At 36.0% G+C, this 23,686-nt stretch overlaps 1 protein-coding gene across 7 annotated transcripts in view; it reads right to left on the bottom strand.

Moving 5' to 3' along the window:
* Positions 1 to 23,686, bottom strand: part of mtmr4 (myotubularin related protein 4) — a 226,069-nt gene that overhangs the window by 110,991 nt on the left and 91,392 nt on the right. For 6 of the 7 annotated variants that reach the window (XM_039756820.1, XM_039756817.1, XM_039756819.1 and 3 more), the window contains one exon: positions 3,552 to 3,668. In XM_039756820.1, the coding sequence (XP_039612754.1) occupies positions 3,552 to 3,668 (117 nt within the window). Of the gene's footprint in view, positions 1 to 3,551; positions 3,669 to 18,802; positions 18,903 to 23,686 lie in introns of all 7 variants that reach the window. The other variant, XM_039756822.1, reaches the window with a different exon arrangement.

Genomic DNA, 23,686 nt, shown 5'->3' with positions numbered 1-23,686 from the left:
CAGAAAACAGCATAATTAAATAAGAATCTGACACTTCAGCGGACGTTTTAACCCGTGCACAATCACAAAGTGATTTCAAGTGAAGCTGCTTTTATGGGAGACACAAATGCACCAGTTCACCTTGCCCCACTTTCCCTGTTGCCAAGTACTGTTAAACCAAGTCGTCACTACGGTGTTCCCAAATACGCACTTTGCTGATAAACTGAGCGCACTGCGCACTGAGTTTCCACGGCGCTTTGGTGACTTTGATGAACAAAAAAAGTCCGTCTACATGCGGCTCGAACCTTGTGCATGTTTGGTAGCACATATCTGTGTGAGAAGCTCTTCTCAGTGATAAAGACTAACAAAACAGCACACAGGAGTCGCCTCACTGATGAGCACCTGCAATCCATCCTGAGAATCTCCACAACACAGAACCTCACAGCAAACAGAAACGAACCTGTGGCCAAAAAAAGATGCCAGGCGTCCAGCTCTAAAATGACATATGAGCAAAGACAACTGAATGATTTGATTTGTTATTGCACGTAAGAAGCGGGAGTCAACCGTTTTAACAAACAGCGTATTGCACTGATACGAAATAGCTGTGTGTGTATATATGTATATATATATAGTATATGTATTTGTGTGTATATATGTGTGTGTATGTATGTATGTGTGTGTATATATGTGTGTGTATATATGTAGATATATATGTATGTATATATGTGTATATGTATAGATATGTATATATATATATATGTATGTGTGTGTGTGTGTGTGTGTAAATATATATATATATATATGACAACAACACTCATCACTCACAACAGTGACAAAACAATTACATTGACAATCAGGTTACGTTATTTTCAAAATGTTTCCTTTTCTTTTCATTGCTTCTTTAACACACTACTTCTCCGCTGCGAAGCGCGGGTATTTTGCTAGTATATATATAAAAATTACATCTAACATCTCATTTTCATTCTGTATTAATACCTCTATTTCTATAAAAAAAATTACATCCAACATCTCATTTTTATTCTGTGTTCATACCTGTATTTCTATTTAAAAAAAAGTTACTATAAATCTAATGTCTCATTTTTAAATAAAATACTTTTTGCAGTTTAAGAAGTGCTGTTTTTTATACAGATATTGTCAAGCCTGGGTCACAGAGTTGCACAAGAGACAGGAAGGCGATTCCAGGTTTTCAAGGAAAATACTGGTACTTTATTACTGTATAGAGAAGGTACATACAGTCTCAAGACTTCATTCAGAATAGGAGCTGTGAGAAGCCAAGGCATGGGCGATCGTCCAGCTTTAGCCACTATCTTCAGATTAGGAGAACACCAGCGGCTTGGAATGTTTATGGTATACAGATGCAGCAAAGCAGCTACAGTGCTATCCTTGCACTATTGCCATTAGACACGGTGTAAAGCTGGAGGCCCCGGTCACAATACTATATATATTTTCTCAATATTCGCTTTAACAAAATTTCTGTTATAACAAAATTTTTTATGGTCCCTTGAGTTTTGTTATAAAGGGATTCCACCTGTATACATTATTTAATATAAGCCTTTAAGTCCTTGCCTGCATTTTATTAGATGAAATTTTAACAATCCCGGGGGATATTTCAGTTTTTTTTTTTTTGTTTGTTTGAACAACAAAACCAAGGAGAAGAAGATGGTGCAATGGCTAGCACTGCTCCCTTGCAGCTCCAGAGATCTAAGTTCAAATTGTTAAGCAATAAGGTAATTTTAAAATGTAACATTTTGGAGAGGCCAGGTAATCAGAATAATAGGACTAGTCCCAGCTATGAATGACAGACACAGTATTGGCTGAACATGACCTCATGGTTTTTGGGGAATTATATGACACTTCCTTAATTTGTATGGTCTACTGGCAATGCTACAACCTTGTTAATTACGGAAATAGAAATCTTCCCTATCAAAAATAGCAAACAGACATTTCAACTATGCTATTGAATTTTTAAGCCATTGATCATTTTACACACTGTGCATTTGGGTGTGTTCAATAAAAAGGACAATACTATTAATCAGAGGAGATGATCTAAACTAGTCCAAAAAAATTTTCCCAGAACTTTGCATTTGTATACAAATCAAAACAGATTTCTTAGAAGTCTGACTCTCTTCATAAATCTAGATTAATAAAATATTTTGATTTTCCCTGCTAAACAGAGAATGGTGTTAAGACTTTCCCACAGATCCTTGGCGTCCGATGCGAGATACAAACCTCTGATGAATGGTGTCCAGGGGTTCTCTTCAGCCCTCAAGTGAAACCAAGGTCTGCTATGCCACAGACTGACTGTTAAGAGCATTCTTTTAAAAAATCCCTCCTTAGTTTTCAAAAGTTGACTACATTTGGGCATTTCTGGCTTCACACCCTATGTTATACTTTGGCAAGCTTTATAAGTTTTAGTATAAAGGCATTAAATTTACATAAATAACATGGCAGGTTTTTGTAAAATGTTAATGACAGGCAGGACCACTTTATGGGTTCAGGTAAAGGAAAACAATAGTGTTGGCTCACAATAATATGGGAATATATAAACCACAGGTTAGGGATTAAATATATATAAAAAAAAAAAATAGGAGCCAAGTCCCCCAAACTATTCTATAACATTTCGATAATTATTTACCAATCTGATGCTGATCTTTCTGATCATAAAATAGGTTGTTACAATAGCAATTGACGAGAAGAATTCATAATGAATTTCAGCATTACAACATTTGAGGGTTCCCCTAGATCGCCTCTTTCTCTTGCATGATTTGGCTCAAAAACTAATGAGCACATCTCATAATAGGCTTAAGCTTCGAGTTTGATGTTTTCCCATCTAGCTGTTGTAGCTGTAGACAGTCCTCAAGGAACTGTAAACACACAAACAGACAGACAGACAGACACAAACCCACCATTGAGATATCAATGTTTTCGGTATCAGGGGACCTTAAAACGTCGAGATTTGTCGCAAAATCAGAGATTGCAATTTTTCACAAATCTAAAGTGCTCCTCCCCCATAGATGACATGTTATGGTGGTGGAGGGCACAAAGCAAAAAAGATAACAATTGTGTAATATTATGGAGGAAAATGGACTGGTTTGCTAAATTTATTTTTCAGTTGTGTGCTCCTCAATGGTTGCAGGTTTGGGCAAATGTACAGTAAATTTAATTTAATAATTAGTGATCTCAGAGTTCCTTTTCTCCAGCAATAGTTTCCCACTTCTCCTATGGAATTTCTCGTTCAATCAAAAGAGATAATTCCCTAAATATGTTCTGATTTTACCTATTGTGTTTATCCAGTGAGCCATGCCAGGCACAATGACGCAACAAATATTCAAAGGACTTTGCAAATTATTTTAACTGTAAATATTTTGATTGTGTACTTAGAAGTCTGTGTAACAAATACATATTCTACAAGTGATGATCACTCAAATTTATCTTTGTTCACTTAACAAGTAAAGAGTTAAGACGTACAGAAATATCTATCTATCAAGGAGTGCCATATAAAGAACAATTTAATACATGGTATTTAAATTACATTACAAATGTTAACTTACATTGATGATAGAATCCTTATATTTGATGTGTAGCCTGTAGTTTGAGATTGCAATAATGGCATCATCAGTACGTCCAAGATACTCTACTCCTTCCCCCTGAAGAACAGGAAATGGAACCTGAAGAAAGAAAAAAAAACAATTACTGTGTAGAAAAAAATAAGATTAGGATAAAAAATATATTTTGATTTACAAAGAAATAACACTCAGATGAGATGTACTTATTTTTAAGCCGTGTAAGAAGGTCTTGGTGAAGCTGTTTTCTGTCAGTTGCTTTTTAGTAATGTTATGATAATAAGGTATGTGAAATTACTGCTAAGGGATGGTTTTTTTCTGGTCCATCCAATTTATATACAGCTGAAACATCAGTAATGAAAAGTTATCAAATCCACTCACTACTGTTTAATCTTTTAGCGGTAAATGATACAAGGCTTTACTTAGTTAGGCAGGTTATGTGTTGCATTGGCCAAGGACCTTAAAACTCAAGGATGGCAATTTAATTTCTGCTTAAGAACATATTGTGCAATGCTGAGCAAGTTACCTAACCTACCTGCGCTTCAAGAAAAAATAAACACATGGAAACAACTGTACTATATCCTATGGAAGCGAGCCACCTTGCATGAATACATCTATGAAATATTCAATCAATTTGGGGTTAGCAACCTTAGGAAATCTGAATTTGAATTTTAGCCTGAATTTTAATATTTTAATGCAATTTACATTACTCTTTACTCTTAAGTGTATTTTCTGTAAGTGCAAATCATGCTCAAGTTTTCTGAGAACTTAAGAGATCTATTATATAATATACATTTAGAGTACACTACACCACTAACAGTAACACCAGCTTTTATTTCAGATGCTCTAGGTACATCATTGAACTAGACAGAAAATATGAGAGAACTTTAAAGGATGAAAGAGGTGTCAAAATGTAGGAGCAACATTGCAATAGCAGTGTGCTCCAAGTGTTCCCCATTAATAGATGAAAAGTACTCTTTTCAGCAAGAATATCACACCAGTTCCATCAGTGGCATTTTTTTGCCCTAATGAACCACTGGTACTACGTCGTTTTTATAGAATTTATTAACTCAAGCTTAATTTGATCCCAACAAATCTGTTTTAAGGGCAGAATATATGTGACTTTTTTATATTAACAAAATAGTCACATCTGAGACACTGCAAAGACATACAGCATTTTCACCAAAATCTTTCCAGATCTCCTTCAGTAACAAAATATTGTACTTTAAGATTTTGGTACTATACATTAACAATGTACACTTTTTACAATTGTACAGGAAGCCCCATGTCCCATGGAGTCCCGTAATTTCTGTAGCAGTCTATTAACCAAATAATTACAGGCTAAATACACCCTAACCCACTGGCATCAACTCCTGTCCATCAATATTTGTTAATAGTAGTAACAATACAACTAATTTCTTTAATAAAAATACTCCTTCCCTCTTGATGAGGCTAACATCTGGGACTAAATAAAAAAAAAAAATCCAGACTCCGTCTTACCAAGCCTAATGAAAACAAAATTAATTATATATATTATATTGCATGCATTTTCTGAAAGTACTGTACATTTTCAGGTTGTGCAAGTTTGCAGGAAGCCACTGGCTATACTTGCAACAAGGAGCACAAAGCAGGACCCTGCCCTGAATGCCAGCAGTACATGGACACACCTGCATTCACTCACAAAGGGCCAGTTTAAAGGTACAGTATACTCCACTCAAAAATGAAACTCTTTTCTTATGTTACTTACCCAATGCAATTTGTAGTGATGGAGATTAAAAAGATCTTGATACAATACAGACTAATACCGACTAACACTGGAGAACAGCAAACAACATCTTAACATTCATGAAAAAATTGACATTACTCATGTAAAGTTATTCTGTCATAGGCTTATAACATCTCAAACGCATGTACTTTTACTAAAATATTGTTAAATATGCAATTTCTGGAAAATGTACCTGTGAGCTAAAAACTGAATGTACATCTGACTTGATCACCCTCCCTCCCCTCACAAACTGGTCATAAGTCCACCTAGTAACAGGTTATTTATTGTCTAACATTGCATTTAACGCTATAAAACAGAACAAATTTCACTGTGAGTGAAATGAGAAATGGAAAGTGAAACCATTACCAATAAGAGAATAAACCTTGGACTGTTGCATATCTGAGATGCTTCAACAAGTGGAAGGTCTTTTCTCCAGTGCAGCTTCATAGCCTACCGCTAAATAATTCCAAGAACTCCAGTAGAGGACACAAAAATTAAAAGGAACCAATGTAGAAAGCATTTTAAGACGGAGAAGCTTCTTTCTGTGGCACCCCTGCAAAAGAACCACCTCTTTCAACCCTCACAAACATGTGCAGTTTTTAATATCTGGAAAAATTTTGGAATTAACTTGCTTAGGGATCTTTATATAGACAACGTCTTTGCATCCTATGAACAATTACATTCCAAATTTAACATTCCAGCTACAAATTTCTTTTACTATCTTCAAATCAGGAACTTTGTTAAACAGAACCTTCCAGATTTTCCTCATCTGGCACCCTCATCCACGCTGGAAAATTTATTGCTCAATTTAAAGGAGTTAGACTCCATCTCTACAATATATAAAATCCTTTTACAATCCCTTCCTTTCAAAGATCCAAGAGGACACTGGGAAAATGATCTCTCAATTAATATATCAGAAAAGGAGTGGAAAGTAGCAATGCAGAGAATTCACTCGAGCTCCATATGTGCAAAGCATACAATTATACAGCTCAAAATTATATATCGAGCACATCTGTCTCGACTAAAACTCTCAAAATGTTTCCAGGACATGATCCAACCTGTGAACGCTGCAAATTAGCTCCAGCCTCACTAGGTCACATGTTCTGGGCCTGCACCAAATTAACATTATTCTGGACAAAAATTTTAATTACCTCTCAGACAGTCTTGGACTCACAATCCCTCCTAACCCATTAACAGCTGTGTTTGGGGTTCTTCCAGAGGGTCTTAAAGTGGAGAAAGACAAACAAATTGTGATTGCATTCACTACACTTTTGGCACGCAGACTTATTCTGATAAACTGGAAGAACCCAAACTCTCCTCTTTTAAGTCAGTGGGAAACTGATGTGTTATATTTAAAATTGGAAAAAATCAAATACTCAGTTAGAGGATCTGTGCAGACTTTTTTCAAAACATGGCAGGATCTAATCAGTAATATTTTGAAATAAGTTTATAAAGCACAGAGAATTTGTTGATTTAGGTATTTTTTAAAAGCCTTAAATTTTACACCGTTTGGCTTGCTCTCTCTCTCAAGGGTGGGGATCGATCTGTTCTTAGCATAATTCTTTTTTTCTTTTTTTTGTAAAATGTGATTGCTATGTATTGATTGTAATAAAATTAATAAAAAAAAAAAAAAACAACAACGGGAGGCAAGTCTACAATTCAAATGCTCGTTTGGGTGTGAGCATGTTCCATTTTAGTTCACAAGAGCGTTTTCTGAAAGGGACTTATTTAATAGTATTTTAGTAAAAATGTATGTGTTTGAGACGTTATGAGTACTGTATATGACTGGATGACTTCACATGTGGATTATGTGACACAAGTAACGTGGGATTTTTTTGTGGATGTTTTGACATTATTTGCTGTTGTTTAGCATTGGAGTCACCATTGCCTTACATTATATGAGAAACTTTTTTTTATTTCCATTCTGCAAAAAAACATGACAATTTTTTTTCTTGGTCACCACTACAAACTACATAGGTTAAGTAACACAAGAAACAATATATTTTTGGGCGGAGTACTCCTTTATAGCAAAACAATCAATTCGATAGCAAATCTTTTGTAAAGCAGTGGACTTGAGTCCAAGCAGCCCACACGAACATAAAAACCAGATGCAAACTTTATCCCCAAGGTACACTCACCAGACATCACATTAGAATCTAAATACAGTAAGGTGGCAGAGTAGTACTTTTATAAACTCAGGTTGCTAGCTACTAACCTAATGCTCTTAACAGTGAATGGTTTAATATGTAAATGAGTAGGAATTAAAGTCATGTACAGCATGCATAACATAAATTCAATGTCCAAATGCATATTTATTAAAAAATAATCTGTTTTAATTAAAAACTTAAAAAATTCACTCTACTACATTTAATTTATATGGAAGCTCTGATCCACACAGTGAAAAAAAAAATATGGGATAATCCTGATCTCATACTAGCAAAATACCCGCGCTTTGCAGCGGCGAAGTACTGCCTTAAAATTTTTATTAAGAAGAAAATTAAACCTTTTTAAACTGAGGGAAAATATACCAATAATTATTTGTTAAAGATCTCCTTGTATACCACATTGTGAGTTCGGCCCTCCGACTGTAATATGACCAAGCTGTGCACTGAGCATACACTTGAGCATGCAACGTACAGTTGGCCATGTGAAAAGTAATCTTGTTTCAAATCTCACAGCTTGGAGTGCTGCTGTCATAATCGGTTTGAGTTTCATGGTTTGTTTCAATTATGACAGTATTTGTAGGACTTGTGTTGAAGAGACATTCAGCATCTGTCAAGCGTTGTAAGTATACAACCGGTTTCATCGATAACTTCAAATCCAGCTTTTGAGAGTTTAAACATTCATAAACATCAAAGTGTCCACTACTGAACTCATCACCTGTGAATCTCAGATGTTTCTCAGAAAGGTGTAAAATATTTGGCCATTTCGGTACACTTAAGAGTGACAACCGAGCAATTCAGCGGCAGCCATCAGCTCACATGCAGATCCATAGGTGAAGGGCTTAAGCATTTCACTCTTATAGTGCTCCTGTGTAGTATAATTATCTCCTGTACCGTCATCAGTTCACACCTTGAACGTGTCCCAGTCATTCAATACATAAGACACAATGTTCCTCTGGATATCAAGAGTGAGCCTGAAACGGCCGTGCAATATGTAACGAAGAGAATGGAAAAGGCGGGTGCCATCTATAGGCATGGAAACCAATCGGTAAGTGACAGTTCTTTGATCGATGGTGATCACCTCAATAGACATGTTAATGGGGGTACGGTTGGAATGATAAAGGAAATGGGTACCTGAACAATGTAAAGTAAGTCTAAAATACCTACACATTAACTATAATTGTAATAAATGAACAATAAAACAGCGGAGAAGCCGTGGATTAAATTAAAAGGCTGTAGTTATCAGCAGGAAGACGTGAATCCTGTGGCATAGCAAGGAAGGGAATGTAGAGACTGGAGCGACGGACTGCCTTATATAGGCAAGCAGCCAACAATGTGGGAGGCGTTGGGATAGGGGACCCAACGCCGCCTCACACAGTGACTGAGCTGCAGGCTATGGACGTATATATGTATGTAAGTAGGAATCAGTTAGCGTTGGGAACCCGCGTACCAAATTTTTTGAAGATGGGCCCATAAGTAACAAAGACCATTGAAAAGTTCAATATGGCGGCCGACAGTGGCATCATACCACCGAAATAAGTATGTACATTGGTTTCGGTTAGCGCAGGGAAGCCGCCTACCAAATTTCGTGAAGATGGGGCCATAAATAAGAAAGTTCAACATGGCGGACGTTGTTGACCGTTACGCGTAGAATTTCGAAATGAAACCTGCTTAACTTTTGTAAGTAAGCTGTAAGGAATGAGCCCGCCAAATTTCAGCCTTCTACCTACATGGGAAGTTGGAGAATTAGTGACGAGTGAGTGAGGGCTTTGCCTTTTATTAATATAGATATATGTGAAAATATCTCATAAGTAAAGGATGTTTTCACACACTTATGGGATGAAGTTAAATTACAAAATTACAAAAAAGTGTGCTTCTGAGCTACCGAATTACAACTTTACCGAGGCTATGGCACATCAGTTTGACATCACTTCCATCTGTTGTAGTGTGGTGATATAAAAAGCAGACAGGTGGGCTATAATTTATTACAGGAGTGTGTGATGGTTTAGGTACATGCTTTATGTTTACAGTTATCGGTCTGCACACTTGTACAGAGCACTTGAGGAGATATAGTGCATTTTTTTTCTGGGAAAACAATTTAGCGCATACAATTTACTATCTTGTGCTCACCACTTACTATCTCATGCCTGTTACGAGGGATGTTCAAAAAGTTTCCGCACTTTTATATTTTCGTTGGAAATGGTAAAGGCGGGAGGAGTACTAATTGGGCATTAAATAGGTGGTACAAGGCTGGGAAAATTGCATCGCAAACAAAGGTGACTATGTAGAAAAGAGATGCAAATTGTTTTTGAAATTCTTAAGAGTTAAAAAAGTGCGGAAATTTTTTAAACGTCCCTCGTACACACCAGGGGCCTCATGTATAAACGGTGCGTACGCACAGAAACGTTGCGTAAGAACTTTTCCACGTTCAAATCGCGATGTATAAAACCTACACTTGGTGTAAATCCACGCACTTTTCCACGGTACCTCATGCCTTGTCGTACGCAAGTTCTCCGCTCGGTTTTGCAGACTGGCGGCACCCAGCGTCAAAGCAGTGCTACTGTTCCTGTGTGGTTACACCTTATTTTCCTGACGCGGCTTTATAAATACACCGAAACTAACCGCATATTGTTTATTAGTGTAATGCATCTGATTGTAATTAACTTGTAACAATATAATGGTAGAGGGAACAGCCATAGTATTCCAAATACCATAACTGCTTTAGCGTTGTTACTCTCACTTCTTCTTCTTCTACTTCTTTCAGCTCCTCTTGTTAGGAGTTGCCACAGCGGATCATCATTTTCAATATTTCTCTCACTGCACCACTCAGAGTATTTATATCACTGTATCTGAGTGTGAATCACAGCAGCAGCTGATCGGAAAGGGAATTATCGGTATACAGCTTCAAGGACACGCTGTCTCAGCCACTGCAAAATGTTTTAAAGTCTTTCCTGTACGGACCTCGCGGTTCAGAAACAGAAACGATATCATTTATAAGGTGAAATTCAGCAAAATATGTTTATTAAATTATACAGATAAAACTTTAACTTCATTTAAATAATCTATACTCTTCACTGGGAGTGTCGTTAAGGATAGAATAATTAAACATGTACTACGAAGATATTTCAATGTTCTTTAAACGTTTTGAAGAATCGGTGCTAAGCTTACAGATGGCTTAACGTCTATTACAGAGCTGATTGTATGGCGATCGGTTACTTGGGAAAGAAAAGCACTGACTGCAGTGACGGCTACGCCAATATATATTGAATATAAAACAGAAAGAGAAAATAACAACACAGCGACAAATTTCGGCAAAAGTTAAATGCTTTTGTCATGAGCACGAGGCGGCTATGCAGTGTCCGCAACGGACGTTGTGCATAAGCTACCTTACGGGCGGGCGAAGGAGCCACCGATTCTTCCTCTGCCCAGTGCCACCACAAGCCTAGAGCGCCCCTGATTGTACTGCTGCAATAAATTATTTCATCAAGTGAAACACATGTTTAATAACGTGCTTTAACTCCTATCATCATGAAAATGATATCACGTATACATCTCAGTATTTTAGTTATTCAGAGAACTGTAATATTACGAATGTAATTGATTCTGTGTCCAGTTGGAGGAAGAGAGCTGGTTTAAAAAGCAAGTAGTGATTTACACACAGAGCACATAGAAGATCAAATACAAAACAAAGCATTTAACGTGCTACTTTAATTACGATGTGATTTGAGAAACTGGTTAATTAAACGATTTTAAGATGAAGTTTATGATGTTCTACTTTAATGACAAAATAAACTACGTGATTAAAGTGGAAATGTCGAGATTGAAGTTGACACTTCGTGCTTTTTCCTCACTGTGTGCCTTTTTCTCTGTACCCTAATAAGCTTTCATATGACACTCAGACAGTGGGCTTACAACTCGGCTTTTCACGGCGACTTTGATATGTGACTTCTTTTTATTTCCGGCACTGTGCGATTTGTGAATGTGAGCTTTTAAGTTTCTCCAACACGCTGTGTCACTCGATCAACTTCCTTTTGTTGATTATACCACGGTTTATTTGAACAAATAGTATGTTTTTCATTTGCCTCCACTTGGTATTCGCTGAAATTCTTATATTTTCCCCAGTGCTTTTCCCATTGTCTTTTCACAGAAGGCTGCGCTTAAGGGCGATTTATACTGATTTGCATATTCAAATAGGCGTAATTCTGGGAGGATTTGGGGCATTACATAATGCGCGTGCGGCGTTAGTTTTCACGCTGATCGGGATTTATGTAGCGGAAGAACGTGGAAGTTGGAGTACGCACAGATTCCTGCATCTGGATTTTTCTGTGCGTAAACACATTTCGGCTTTTGTGCTTACGCCATGTTATAGTGCGAGTTCTACGCACGGTGTTATACATGAGGCCCCAGGTACTTCAAGGTCACACCAACTATTGTTGTGTGTGCTCCGTATACGTTCAGATGAACACCAAATACCATTGCATGTAACTGTACGCACATTTTCTGGAAAAAGGACATATCGCTAAACAGTTTGATGTTTTACTCACACAGTTAAATTCCATGGAAATGGATGTTGGAAAGTTTATAAAAGCAAGTTAAATATTCAAGGTCACTGGATCCGTTATGCAGTAGCGCTAAGCACTGCACTGCTGTGTAGTAAAAGGAAATGACATTAGTTAGCTAACTACTCACTTACTAGCTTACATCTAGTTTCCTATTCGCACAAGTTATGAAAGGAATTCATATTTCAAATTTTGATTCCGTGTGAATAAATCTTATATGTATGTGAAAGTATCCAATACATAGATATTTTAAGTTATGTATGAGATAAGAGTTATCCCAAAATTTCTTTAACTGTACAGTTCAAAGCTAGGTGGGGCATATGGTGGAAATTTTATTCTTACAGGATCCTCCAAGGTGAAATATGTTTGGCAGGTTGACTGTTCTCTAACGATTTAGGTACATTGCACATTATCGATGGATACTTTCCAATTAGAAAAGGAATCAATTTATTCCAGGGCTCAGCTGGCATATATTATATTCATAAATATAATTTTCACATTAGTTTACTCTACCAGAAAACAGAAGAGCTGATATTGACCATTTGATCACTTAGACGAAGATTTGTATTAGAACAGATATACTTTATATTAATAACAACATACAATAAAAATATGCTATTTAAACAAAACATTCAAGAAAATTAACTGTTTTTATAAAAGCTGTTACATTAGAAAAATCGTTGCTTTACTTGCAACTATACTTCAGTTACTTCAGACAACCCTAAAAATTATGTAATAAATACAGTGTACTAAAAAAAGTGTGACGAGGAACTAATGGATTACATTGAATAAATATATTAAGAGGCAAAAGTTGGCATTTCTGTCAAGTGATTCAGGTCTATGACTTAAGAAGTACCATATTTTAACTCTGTTAAGCAAAAACCAGAGGATGATTTATTTTACTGCAGCTATATAAAGTCAAGAACATGTATGAATCAACCATTCTAATTAAAAAGGTCTTTCAATTTGGATTTTTTTGTGTTCATAATTAATTTTAAAGCCTACTGTAAATCAAAGCACGAGCACTAAGGCAGTAGGCATAAATATTATTATTAGTGTGATAAATGCTAAATTGGCATCTTCACAACTGTTAAAAATGACTTCAGAGTTACTGTTTTCAGATCGACATAAATTCAGCTGCAAAAAGAAACAGTTTACATACGTAAAAACACATCAATAATCATAACAGAATCAATGTCAGTAAAATTAGGTATTAATCAATTTATATATTTTTAGGATGAGCAAACGTATATTTTACACTGCAAGGGACCTGTTGAGGGCAGGGTCATGCCATGCACTGGGCACTGCCAAGAAAGGCTCCAGCTCACCGTGAACATTGATAAGAACAAGCGTACATTTCATTTTAGTATACCTTTATAAATGAAATTTCTGGACTAACAGCCTTAATGTGTACAGATCTCTTATATCATTGTTTCTGCTCTTTCAGAGAACAGTCTTAATTCCATTAGTTTGAGTGTTTAACGTCTGCATGTTTAGGGTACATAAATTCTTTAAGACAGCCCAGCAATCTAGTAAACAGGAAAAGCAAAGTACTCCAGAAGGACTTTTAAACGACGTACACTTTGATTTACATTTCAATTCAAAGCAAGACTAGAAAACTATGGACAGAGCACTAAAACATAAAATGTTAAAACAAAAAATATTTTAACTAAAAAGTTTCATGTAGCTACGAATGGGATCAAGCATGCTTGAGAAAACAAAGCAAAAATTAGGATTACAATCTACAAAAAAAAAAAAAAAAATTAAACAGAATTTCTATTATTTAAAACGTTTACCAATTGTGCTAACGTATGCATGGTGTTACATCTCACAGACAGCAACCTCACAAGTTATTTTCCCTATAAGGAAAATTAATAAAAGAAGGAGAGTCTAGAAGCAGTAACTCCGGCTGACAGGCTACTCCATAAATCCCACAGAGATTAACACACCTGCTACTTATAAGGACATCTACTTTTTTGGCAAAAGGTTACTAATAAAGAATACAAGCATGGCTGGCTGTATTACCTTATACTAGAGCCCCATCCCAGGGCTTCTGAGAACCTTTTAATAGTCACAATGAAAAAATCTATTAATTAGTGTAAGCCACACCAGTTTCAGGTGTTCATAAGAAATCTAATTATTTACTTCATGAGGTAGAAGTAACTATTAAACAAGATTAGTTGCATCAAATATTTGAAATATTAAAATGTGCGGTTTGATTTAAAGTCTAAATATTCTTGACTTCATGATTATTTTTGATTTGTTTTTCATTAGTCATAATCACAAACAATGAAATAGTCTAAAACAATATGTCATATGCTAATTTTTAAATTTGTCATTTTTAACCTGGAGTGGCTGTTAGAAGGCTAGGACCATTTGTAAAGAATCAAATATTAAAATTATTACCATGTGTAACTTGACCCCTCGTATCTCTTAGGCGGTGAACCATTAGTCAGTTGATGTAACATGCACAACTTTTAAGTCCATCTCATCATTTTTGCTGAAGACAACTATTGGTTTACTCTTTAATCATAACAGTGTGATTTCCTGAACAAAATATGGTTAAAAAATGGCCTAAAAATGTGAGTTTCTTAGTGTACAGGGCCAAAAATATGGGGTTGGGGAAACCCCAAAAAGCTTGACATCTGCAAAATTAGACATCAAGATGAGTCAAACGGGACAGAATATGTGGGGGTTTTCTTGTAACAGTCAAAATGGTTGCCTTACAAAAAGCAGAATATTTACACAGTTAATGGCATATTTACAACATTAAAATAATAACAGAGTCATGGTTTTATTTCTAATGTTCATAATGTTCCAATCAGGACAATTTGGGACCTTTTTTAATGTTCATATGGGTCTCAACATAGGCTCAGTGTTAGCACTGCTGCCTTGGGGATCCATCATCCTGAATTTGTATTCTGCACTTTGTGACCATTTGCAGTTTGCAATACAGTACTGAACCTTTATTATTTTTTAATTTATTTTTAAATGTTTTCCAAGTATGCTTTATGATGGTTTACAACATTAAATCATGCTTTCTGAATATGAATGTTTATTACTATGATGTCTTAAAACATCTTGGTGTTGTGGTCCTCAATGTTATGGCATTTTTAGTCTTATCTTTTAAATTGTTGCTATAAATATTAATACCATATTACACTGCAGTACTGTGATGTGTGAATACAGAAATGCCTATATTCATAAATACCTAAACATATTATTAATGTGAAAGATGCATTTACATGTTTACATACACTAGACTGCAATCTTATATCTAAGAAAAATACAGTACGTCACCTACATAAGAACAAGTTCTGCTCTGAGAGCACATTCACAAATCGAATTTGTTCCCAAGTCCAGCAAAGTTAGCCTTGGCACTCAATGAACAAAATGGAACCCCACAACCGTCAGCTCATACAGAAAACATGCACAGCTATATGTACATATGACAGTGCTGAAGTTAATATTTGTATTTTTTATTACAGATTTCTAGTGCATTTTAACAACTGAAAGTTATTTTTTATCCCTGTTTTCCATCAGATGCTCTCAGTACAGTAGACTTGCTTGCCGCTAGTGAATGAGCCTATGTATGCAGACCTGCATACCTCTCTCTCCTCAAGTCTTATCGAAAACTATTTGTGCTGTATATGTTTAGTACAAATAGCTTTGAAAAAGTTAATTTTACTGTGAGATTTTTGAGACCCTGACAACCCTCCTACTGTGCTGAAACTCTTAACACAGGCTGGGATTGCTTGTCTGCTGCCGGTGCAACTGCAAATTTAGAAGCCTGCTGAGTAACATTTCTGTCGCTCGCTGGTTTATACATGGAATATTTAAAACCAGCCACTGACCTAGCCATGTGTTCACTTGCTGTTTTCTCACGTGTGCATGACATCTGTCTCCTTTTTTAATCTGTGAATGTAGCGACTGCAAGATGACGACAGGGTCACTGCGTGGATGGTGGGGTTTCTAAGAGTGTTTAAGAGACAGCTCCTGTTTGTTTTTTTTTTGTTTTTTTTTTTTATAAATCTGGAATCCTCTTCTCTCTTTGTGCAAGTCTATTATTTTATGTAAAGTATTTTTGTATTGATTTTAAGTGCATTTTAACAAAAACAATCAAGTTATCTCTCTTTCTCTTTTTTTCTCTCCATGTTTTCAGTCACCTGATCTTATTAGAAGGCTAGCAAGCTGGCATATGTATCAAAAATAGGTTCCATGATCCACGTTCCACAATCTTGTCCTTGTTCTTTAAAATAATGCCAATGGTTAAATGGTTCACATTATATGAACAAGCGACATCGATCTTTTCACCTCACTCTACTCTTGCAATTATTTTCACTTTTGCTTCCATCATTATTGCCTGATGCTTCTTAAAAATACATCACCACTGCTTTTACACTTAATTCCAGACTTTTCGGGCTTGAAATAAAGCATGTAAGCTCAACATAAATAGTGATACAGCCAAAGGCACAACCACTTGTACAGGATGCATGTACGTTACTGAGAATGTAAACAATAATAGTGTGGGTTTTGCTCTCCGCCTAGTGGCAGACAAGCAAACTAACTTACATGTTGCATTGACGCTCTTCATCAGCATCTTTTGTTGCAAATGTGTCAATCAGGACAAGTAGCCTGCTATCCCATCCCCCACCGAAGCCTGTTTATCTGAGTGTGAGGTGTCATGAGTTGTAAAGGGTAATTAATATATTATTATTATTTGGAATGCATACATTTACTGTAATGTGTGTTATGTGTCTACAACGATCTGGGTAAATGCAGCATAACAGGAAATGTGTGACAAGAAATGTTGAACACATAACTAAAACAAACTTTTTTCATGTTCTACTAATAATTGGTAAAATGCTGATGAAAAGTGTATAACGTGTGAAGACTGAAGTTCAAATATCAAACAAACTCTTTCACAAAAGGTATAACAAAACAAGTGTGCTTTTATTCAAGAATATAACCAAAAAACATTCAATTTACATGTTGCTGTTAATATGTAAAAACTGAAGCTCAAATGTTAATTGTATAGCTGGTGTAGAGGTAAGAACAGCTGCTTCAAAATCAAGAGGTTGAAGGTTTGATCAAGGCTCTTCCCCACATTTACCATTATAAGTAGTGAGCTGCTGTTATTATTACTATACAGTGTAACCTCAGGTCACGACCGTAATTCATTCCAAAACTCTGGTCGCAACCTGATTTGGTCATGACCCGAAGTAATTTCCGCCATAGGATTATATGTAAATACAATTAATCCGTTACGGACCGTACAAACTGTATGTAAATATATATATATTTTTTTTAAGATTTTTAAGTACAAAAATAGTTAATTATACCATAGAATGGAAACTGTAATAGTAAACTAAATGTAAAAACATTGAATAACACTGAGTTCAGCCTTACGAACCGGTTGCTGTAAACACTTTTATTTTAATGAGTTTTAAGCACAGGGAAAAAAATGAACATTTGAAAACTTCTCTATACAAAAACTAACCATAAACAACCAAGAAAACTAACCTTGCATAAGTTGAGTTCTGGCATGAAGGAGGAGGAACTGGGTGGAGAGGAGATTACAGTCTTGAGGTAAAGTCCCTCTGCACGTCTGACCGAGAACAATGTACTGTACAGGGAGAGACTGAACACGTGCGTATATCACTGCCGCGTATGAACCGAAAGGGAAACTAAATAGAGCACAAAGAGTTCACAGTAAATGCACAGGGAGAGACTGAAAATGTGTGGAAATCATTGGTGCGTACAAACTGGACAATGCAAAATTTTGGCAAACTTTTTGGTCGTAACCCGATTTGTACCTGTTCTGAGACATTCGAGACCCGAAGTTCCACTGTATATGTTTGTATGTAACACAGAGAGAGAGGCAAGCTCACTGTACCACATGCATGGGACAGAGAGAATAAAACTGAATAAAAAAAAAACCACTAAATTTTGCAAGTAGCAAAAATTTGCAATGGGTGTTACAGATTCAAATCAAATGTACATTTTTTTATTATATAATAGTAATAATAACAGCTCACTACTCAAAACAGAAAATGAGGGGAAGACTCAGGGTCGAACCCGCAACCTCTTGATTTAGAAGAAGCCATTCTTACATTTAACACAGCCATGCAATTGATATTTGGACTTTGATTTATACATATTGACAGCAACATGTAAATTGAATAATTTCTTTATCTTTGGTTATATTCTTGAATAAAGGCACACTGGTTTTGTTAAACCTTTTTTTGAAAGTATCTATTTGATATTTGAACTTCATTCTTCACACATTATACATTTCACGTCAATATTTTATCAATTCTACATGAAAAAAGTTTGTATTAGTTATGTGTTCAACATTTCTTGCCTCACATTTCCTGTCATCCTACATTTATCCAGATTGTTGTAGAAATGGAACACACATGAAATGTATGAATTCCAAATAATGTTATATTATTTTCCCTGTACAACTCAAGGCACTTCACACCCAGATAAACAGACTTGAGCTGGCAGAACTTTGCAATTGACTTCAGCTGAATCGGTGGGGGATGGGATAGCAGGCTGCTTGTTGCCTGTGCTGAATGACACATTTACAAAACAAAAACACTGATAAAGAGTTGCGAAGGAATTTAAGGTTCGCGGCATTACAACTTTTTTTGTTAAGTCATAATTTTGACATTAAATAAAAATAAAAAAAAAAATCAAGAAAAAATGGACAAAAGCATAGAGAAAATAAGTAGTAAAACACATGCTCACAAAATGCATCAAGGAAGGTGAAGAAATGATGTCTGCTGCCAAAAATGAATATCTGCCCTAGACTCCAAATATAATTTGCTTCACAATAAACTCACAGCATCTGAAGATAGACATAGAAGGAAACGTATCAGAATTCATATACAACCTAAAAAATTTGAACTTTTTAGCTAAAATGTTGGGAGAGGACTTTAAACCCAACACCAAGACCTTAACTGACTATTGTTTGCATGCACTGAAAGCTTTGGGCCTTAGAAGCCTCATAATTAGATTTAATAAACTATGGGATAAAGAAAACTTATTTCAGTAAGATGGGATCATAATCAAAAACAGCAAAATCCATATATTTAGATATGTTTCTGCTACAACTCCCGAGAAAAAGACTGCATTTCAAAGCATCAAACAGCACCTACATTGAGCTGAAATCAAGTACAGTCTTACATTTCCAGCTAAACTCAAAGTAAAGGCTGACAGTCAATTCTGCATCTTAGCCTCTCCAGAGGAAGCCAAACAAGACCTAAAAAAATAATTCAGTCAATCTTTAAATAATGCAATGAGCATTATAAAAGCAGGAGTAAAATTAAAAGAATACCAGTAACGTGTAAGCTTGACTTAGACTTTGTGTTTGTAACCTACACCAGTTTTAATATATATTTGCCGCTATTCAACCTCTTTTCTAACATTCTTGTTTTGTCTTTGCCTGACTAACTTTGTAAAATTTTAACCTTTTGTTTTCCTTCTACAGGGCTTTGATATAATAATTGCATACAAAGAGTACAGTACAGTGATCCCTCCCTATATCGCGCTTCGACTTTCGCGGCTTCACTCCATCGCGGATTTTAAATGTAAGCATATCTAAATATATACAGTATCACGGATTTTTCGCTGGTTCGCGGATTTCTGTGGACAATGGGTCTTTTAATTTATGGTACATGCTTCCTCAGTTTGTTTGCCCAGTTGATTTTCATACAAGGGACGCTATAGGCGGATGGCTTAGAAGCTGCCCAATCAGAGCATGTATTACGTATTAAATAAAACTCCTCAATGATATATGATATGCTTCTCACGCGGTGCTTGATTGTTTGCTTTTCTCTGTCTCTCTCACTCTTTCTGACATTCGCTGCTCCTGAAGGAGGGGGTGTGAGCAGAGGGGCTGTTTGCACAGAGCCCGTTTGCCTAGAGGATACGGACGCTCCTCTAAAAAATGCCGCTTTATCGTGGTGCTTCGGCATACTTAAAAGCCTAAAAGCACGTATTAATTTTTGATTGTTTGCTTTTCTCTCGCTCTCTCTCTCTGACATTCTCTGCTCCTGACACAGATTCTTTGAAGAGGAAGATATGTTTGCATTCTTTTAATTGTGAGAAAGAACTGTCATCTCTGTCTTGACATGGAGCACAGTTTAAACTTTTGACTAAAGGGTGTTATTTCATGTCTAGAGAGCTCTAATAATGTTAACAGTGTGGGAGAGTTTTATAAGGGCTTAAAATATATAAAAATAACCATACAAATATATGGTTTCTACTTCGAGGATTTTCATCTATTGCGGGGGGTTCCGGAACGCAACCCCCGCGATTGAGGAAGGGTTACTGTATAGGATAAAGGCAGTGATGTTCTGATCAGATCTTAAGGCCAATACTGTTTACCGGTTTCATGTTACTTGATCGACCGATTCCAGCACCAATTCAGATTTTTTTTCCCCTTTATCCTTTTAGAAAACTTTTTACACTAAGCACCTGCATAACCAGATGCATAGAAGCCTTATGTCCTATATTAACTCTTTTAGGGCGGATGTCGACTTTTGTCGACAGGAGGTGTTGAGGGCGAATGTCGACTAAAGTCGACATCCAGGGATAGAGGGCGATAATCAGCTGTTAATGGCGACAAATCTCACTGTCACGTCACAGGCATTCCCTCTGTGCTTGGAGGAATGCTAGATTCGTTGACTCTGCAACTAATCCTAGCGTGTGTGTGAGTTGCGAAATGTAAACAATGGCAAGATGGCATCAACATGTGACAAGGGAGCAAAGTGAGCGCAGAAAAGAAAACACTCGGCAGACAATGTTTTGCATATTATCGCGGAGTCGGACTCTGATTTTTCAGAATCAGATTTTATTGACAGTGATCAGGACATCGAGCAAGAGAGCGAGAAGCCGGCATCAGCTGATCAAACACCAGCCGATGCCGTGCTAGCGGATCTGCTGCCAGTTGAGCACTTCGCGTAGCCGATGCATCTACGGCAAGGTTCGCGTGGGATAAATACACAGACATTGATCCGTTGAGAGCCGATCTGGCTGCTGTACTTCACAAGACGGCATGGCTTGCTGTTGGACACAACCGATCACCAGCTGCTGTACTTCAGGCTGCTCTTTCCTGATGCTGCTTTTCAGCTACCGTCAGACGAGATAAACAAGTAGGCAGAGAAATTTTTTGAATCGCAGGCTGCGTTTGCATTGCATTCTCCTTTTTCAAAGTGTAAACCCACAACAAAGACGAGATGAAGCGTGCTGTGGTATTACAAACAGAGATGGGACAGAACTGTTGATATAACTTCAGGGAGCATTGGTCCAAACGTGCTTTGTCCCCTGGTGGCTTTGGGCAGGTTATGCAGCATGGTGATAGGTACATGCTGCTGCAAAGTTTTATTCACTTCTGTAATAAACAGAAGCAAATCCCATGGGGTGAGCCAGGCTATAATGCCATGCATAAAGTTCATAAAATTTCAGAAGATGAAAAGAAGTGACAATACGGTTTTCATGCGGGCAGAAAACTTGGTGGCAGTGGAATAGCACAATGGCAAAAGGGTGACTTGTCTCTCTACAGTACACACTAACAATATATGTGAGAAAGTGCAGCAACAGACAATTGAAAAGTAGGCACCAAAGCAACACGTATTGTAAGCAGTGCAATGTGGCAATGACTGAAATTGGCTGCTTTGAGCGAGATCAGACTTTGCAGGACTTTGCTGTGTAAAATGTATGTGATATGTATGTGAAATCAGAGAGTATGCAGGCTCATACAACATGCAAGACAGTAACATTTGTCAAAAGTAAATATTTTTTGTTGATTTGATATGTTAAACAACTGCTTTGTGTTCTTTTTTAAAAAATGTTAGTTTTTGGAAAAATATTCAGCCCTGGGAGATAAGAAACAAAAAAAAAAATTAGCCCTAAAAGAGTTAAACTATAGGCTACAGGTGTTAATTTTTATTGGACAAAATGAAATTCTGTGGGCTTTTTGATCTGTGACCATAACAATATTAAAATTTCCTTAAAACAATTAATGAAATTTGTAAAAAAAAAATATTTACCCATAAAAAATATGGCACAAAGCTGTTACAATGTTAATTTTTTTTCTGTAATCTACCTATCTGAAACAAGCCTTAATAAAAAGTAATTTTCACTATTTCTCTAACAAAAAATACATTTTATATACAGTATATTCTCAAACAATCAATAAATTGGTATTGGCAATTAAACACTAATTAAATGCAAGTATATATGCACTTATATACTGTATTTTAAATCATTAATTGCACTACAGATATTTTTGCTGTTATAATATACATTTACTATATTTATACAGGTGTATTTGTTTTTTCTTCAGTGTATCAGCTAGACATTCATAATTCTTAATGAGTAATTCTAAATATGGATTACAATTTTGTATTATTGTGTACAATAGTGTAGTAGTGTAGTACTTGTTGCTTACCAAAACGTATGCTGAATGACAAAAAGCAAAAAAGTTGCAAATGTATCAAATGTTCATAAGTTGTTTATCAAGAATACAAAAGACTAACATGCCTAACAGATCTACAAGTAAAAGACACATTTTGCTGTTAAGCTAACAAGCCTATTATTCACATGTACTTATAAGTTAATAATTTTTAAATCATTAATTACACTCCAGATTTCTTGGCTGTTAAAATACACACTTACTATATTTATAAAGTTGTTTTTTTTCTTCAGTGTATGAGCTAGACATTCATTATTTTTGAAGTGTAAATATACAATACTGATCACCATTTTAATTATGTGGTATTTGTTTCTTACCAAAACTTATACAGTATGACACACAAATAAATAAAAAACACAGAACAAATGTTCAAAACAGACGCAAATGTAAGAAATGTTCATAAGCTGTTTACCAAGAAGACACAAGACTAACATGCTTAACAGGTTTAAAAGTAAGAGATACATTTTGCTGTTAAGCTAACATGCCTATTGTTTACTAAGCTGCAATTTTAAATTTGTCTTGATCTTTTCTTCTTCTAATTAAAAATGCTAGCAGCTGCAATTAAAACAAGCTCACTTTCCAAGCTCAGAGTCTGTTGTAAAATAGAAGGCAAAATAAAAAGGTCTGAATTCATTAAAGTAGCTTTTCTTGCTGTATGTCCAACTTCACAGGAGTACTTCTCTGATTCCTCTATCTCAGTTTATTACACCACTTTCTTTAACATAAAGGCTAATATTCTAATTGTCTCTCACTGTCTGATAAAACAAGCATTGACTTGCTGCTCTTTGTTTACACTGCAAGAAGTGTTGGCTGCAAAAAACAAAAACAAAAAAAAAAAACAAACAAACGAAGACTTATGCTGGCTCAACAATCGTATTAACCTGCATAAAGGAGCACTGCAACTAAATTAGCATTATTATTGCATGTTCTTTCATAGATCATTTCTTCATATTCTACAGTCAGAATAATATATCACAATGGTCAGGCAATATTGTAATGTTGAAAAATACCCACAAACCTATATCCTATCATCACACCACAGTGCAACAAAGTTGTACATATCTGTTGAAATACTTTTTTTTTACCACCACCAACTTCTGCCACATCAGCATCACTAGAGTCACTCTCTGTAACTATAGATTGGAGTACAACTG

Source organism: Polypterus senegalus, chromosome 6 (assembly GCF_016835505.1).
Source record: "Polypterus senegalus isolate Bchr_013 chromosome 6, ASM1683550v1, whole genome shotgun sequence".
Classification (NCBI taxonomy): domain Eukaryota; kingdom Metazoa; phylum Chordata; class Cladistia; order Polypteriformes; family Polypteridae; genus Polypterus; species Polypterus senegalus.
The sequence above is the reverse complement of the archived record's forward strand: the minus strand, read 5'-3'. Positions and strand labels throughout refer to the sequence as shown.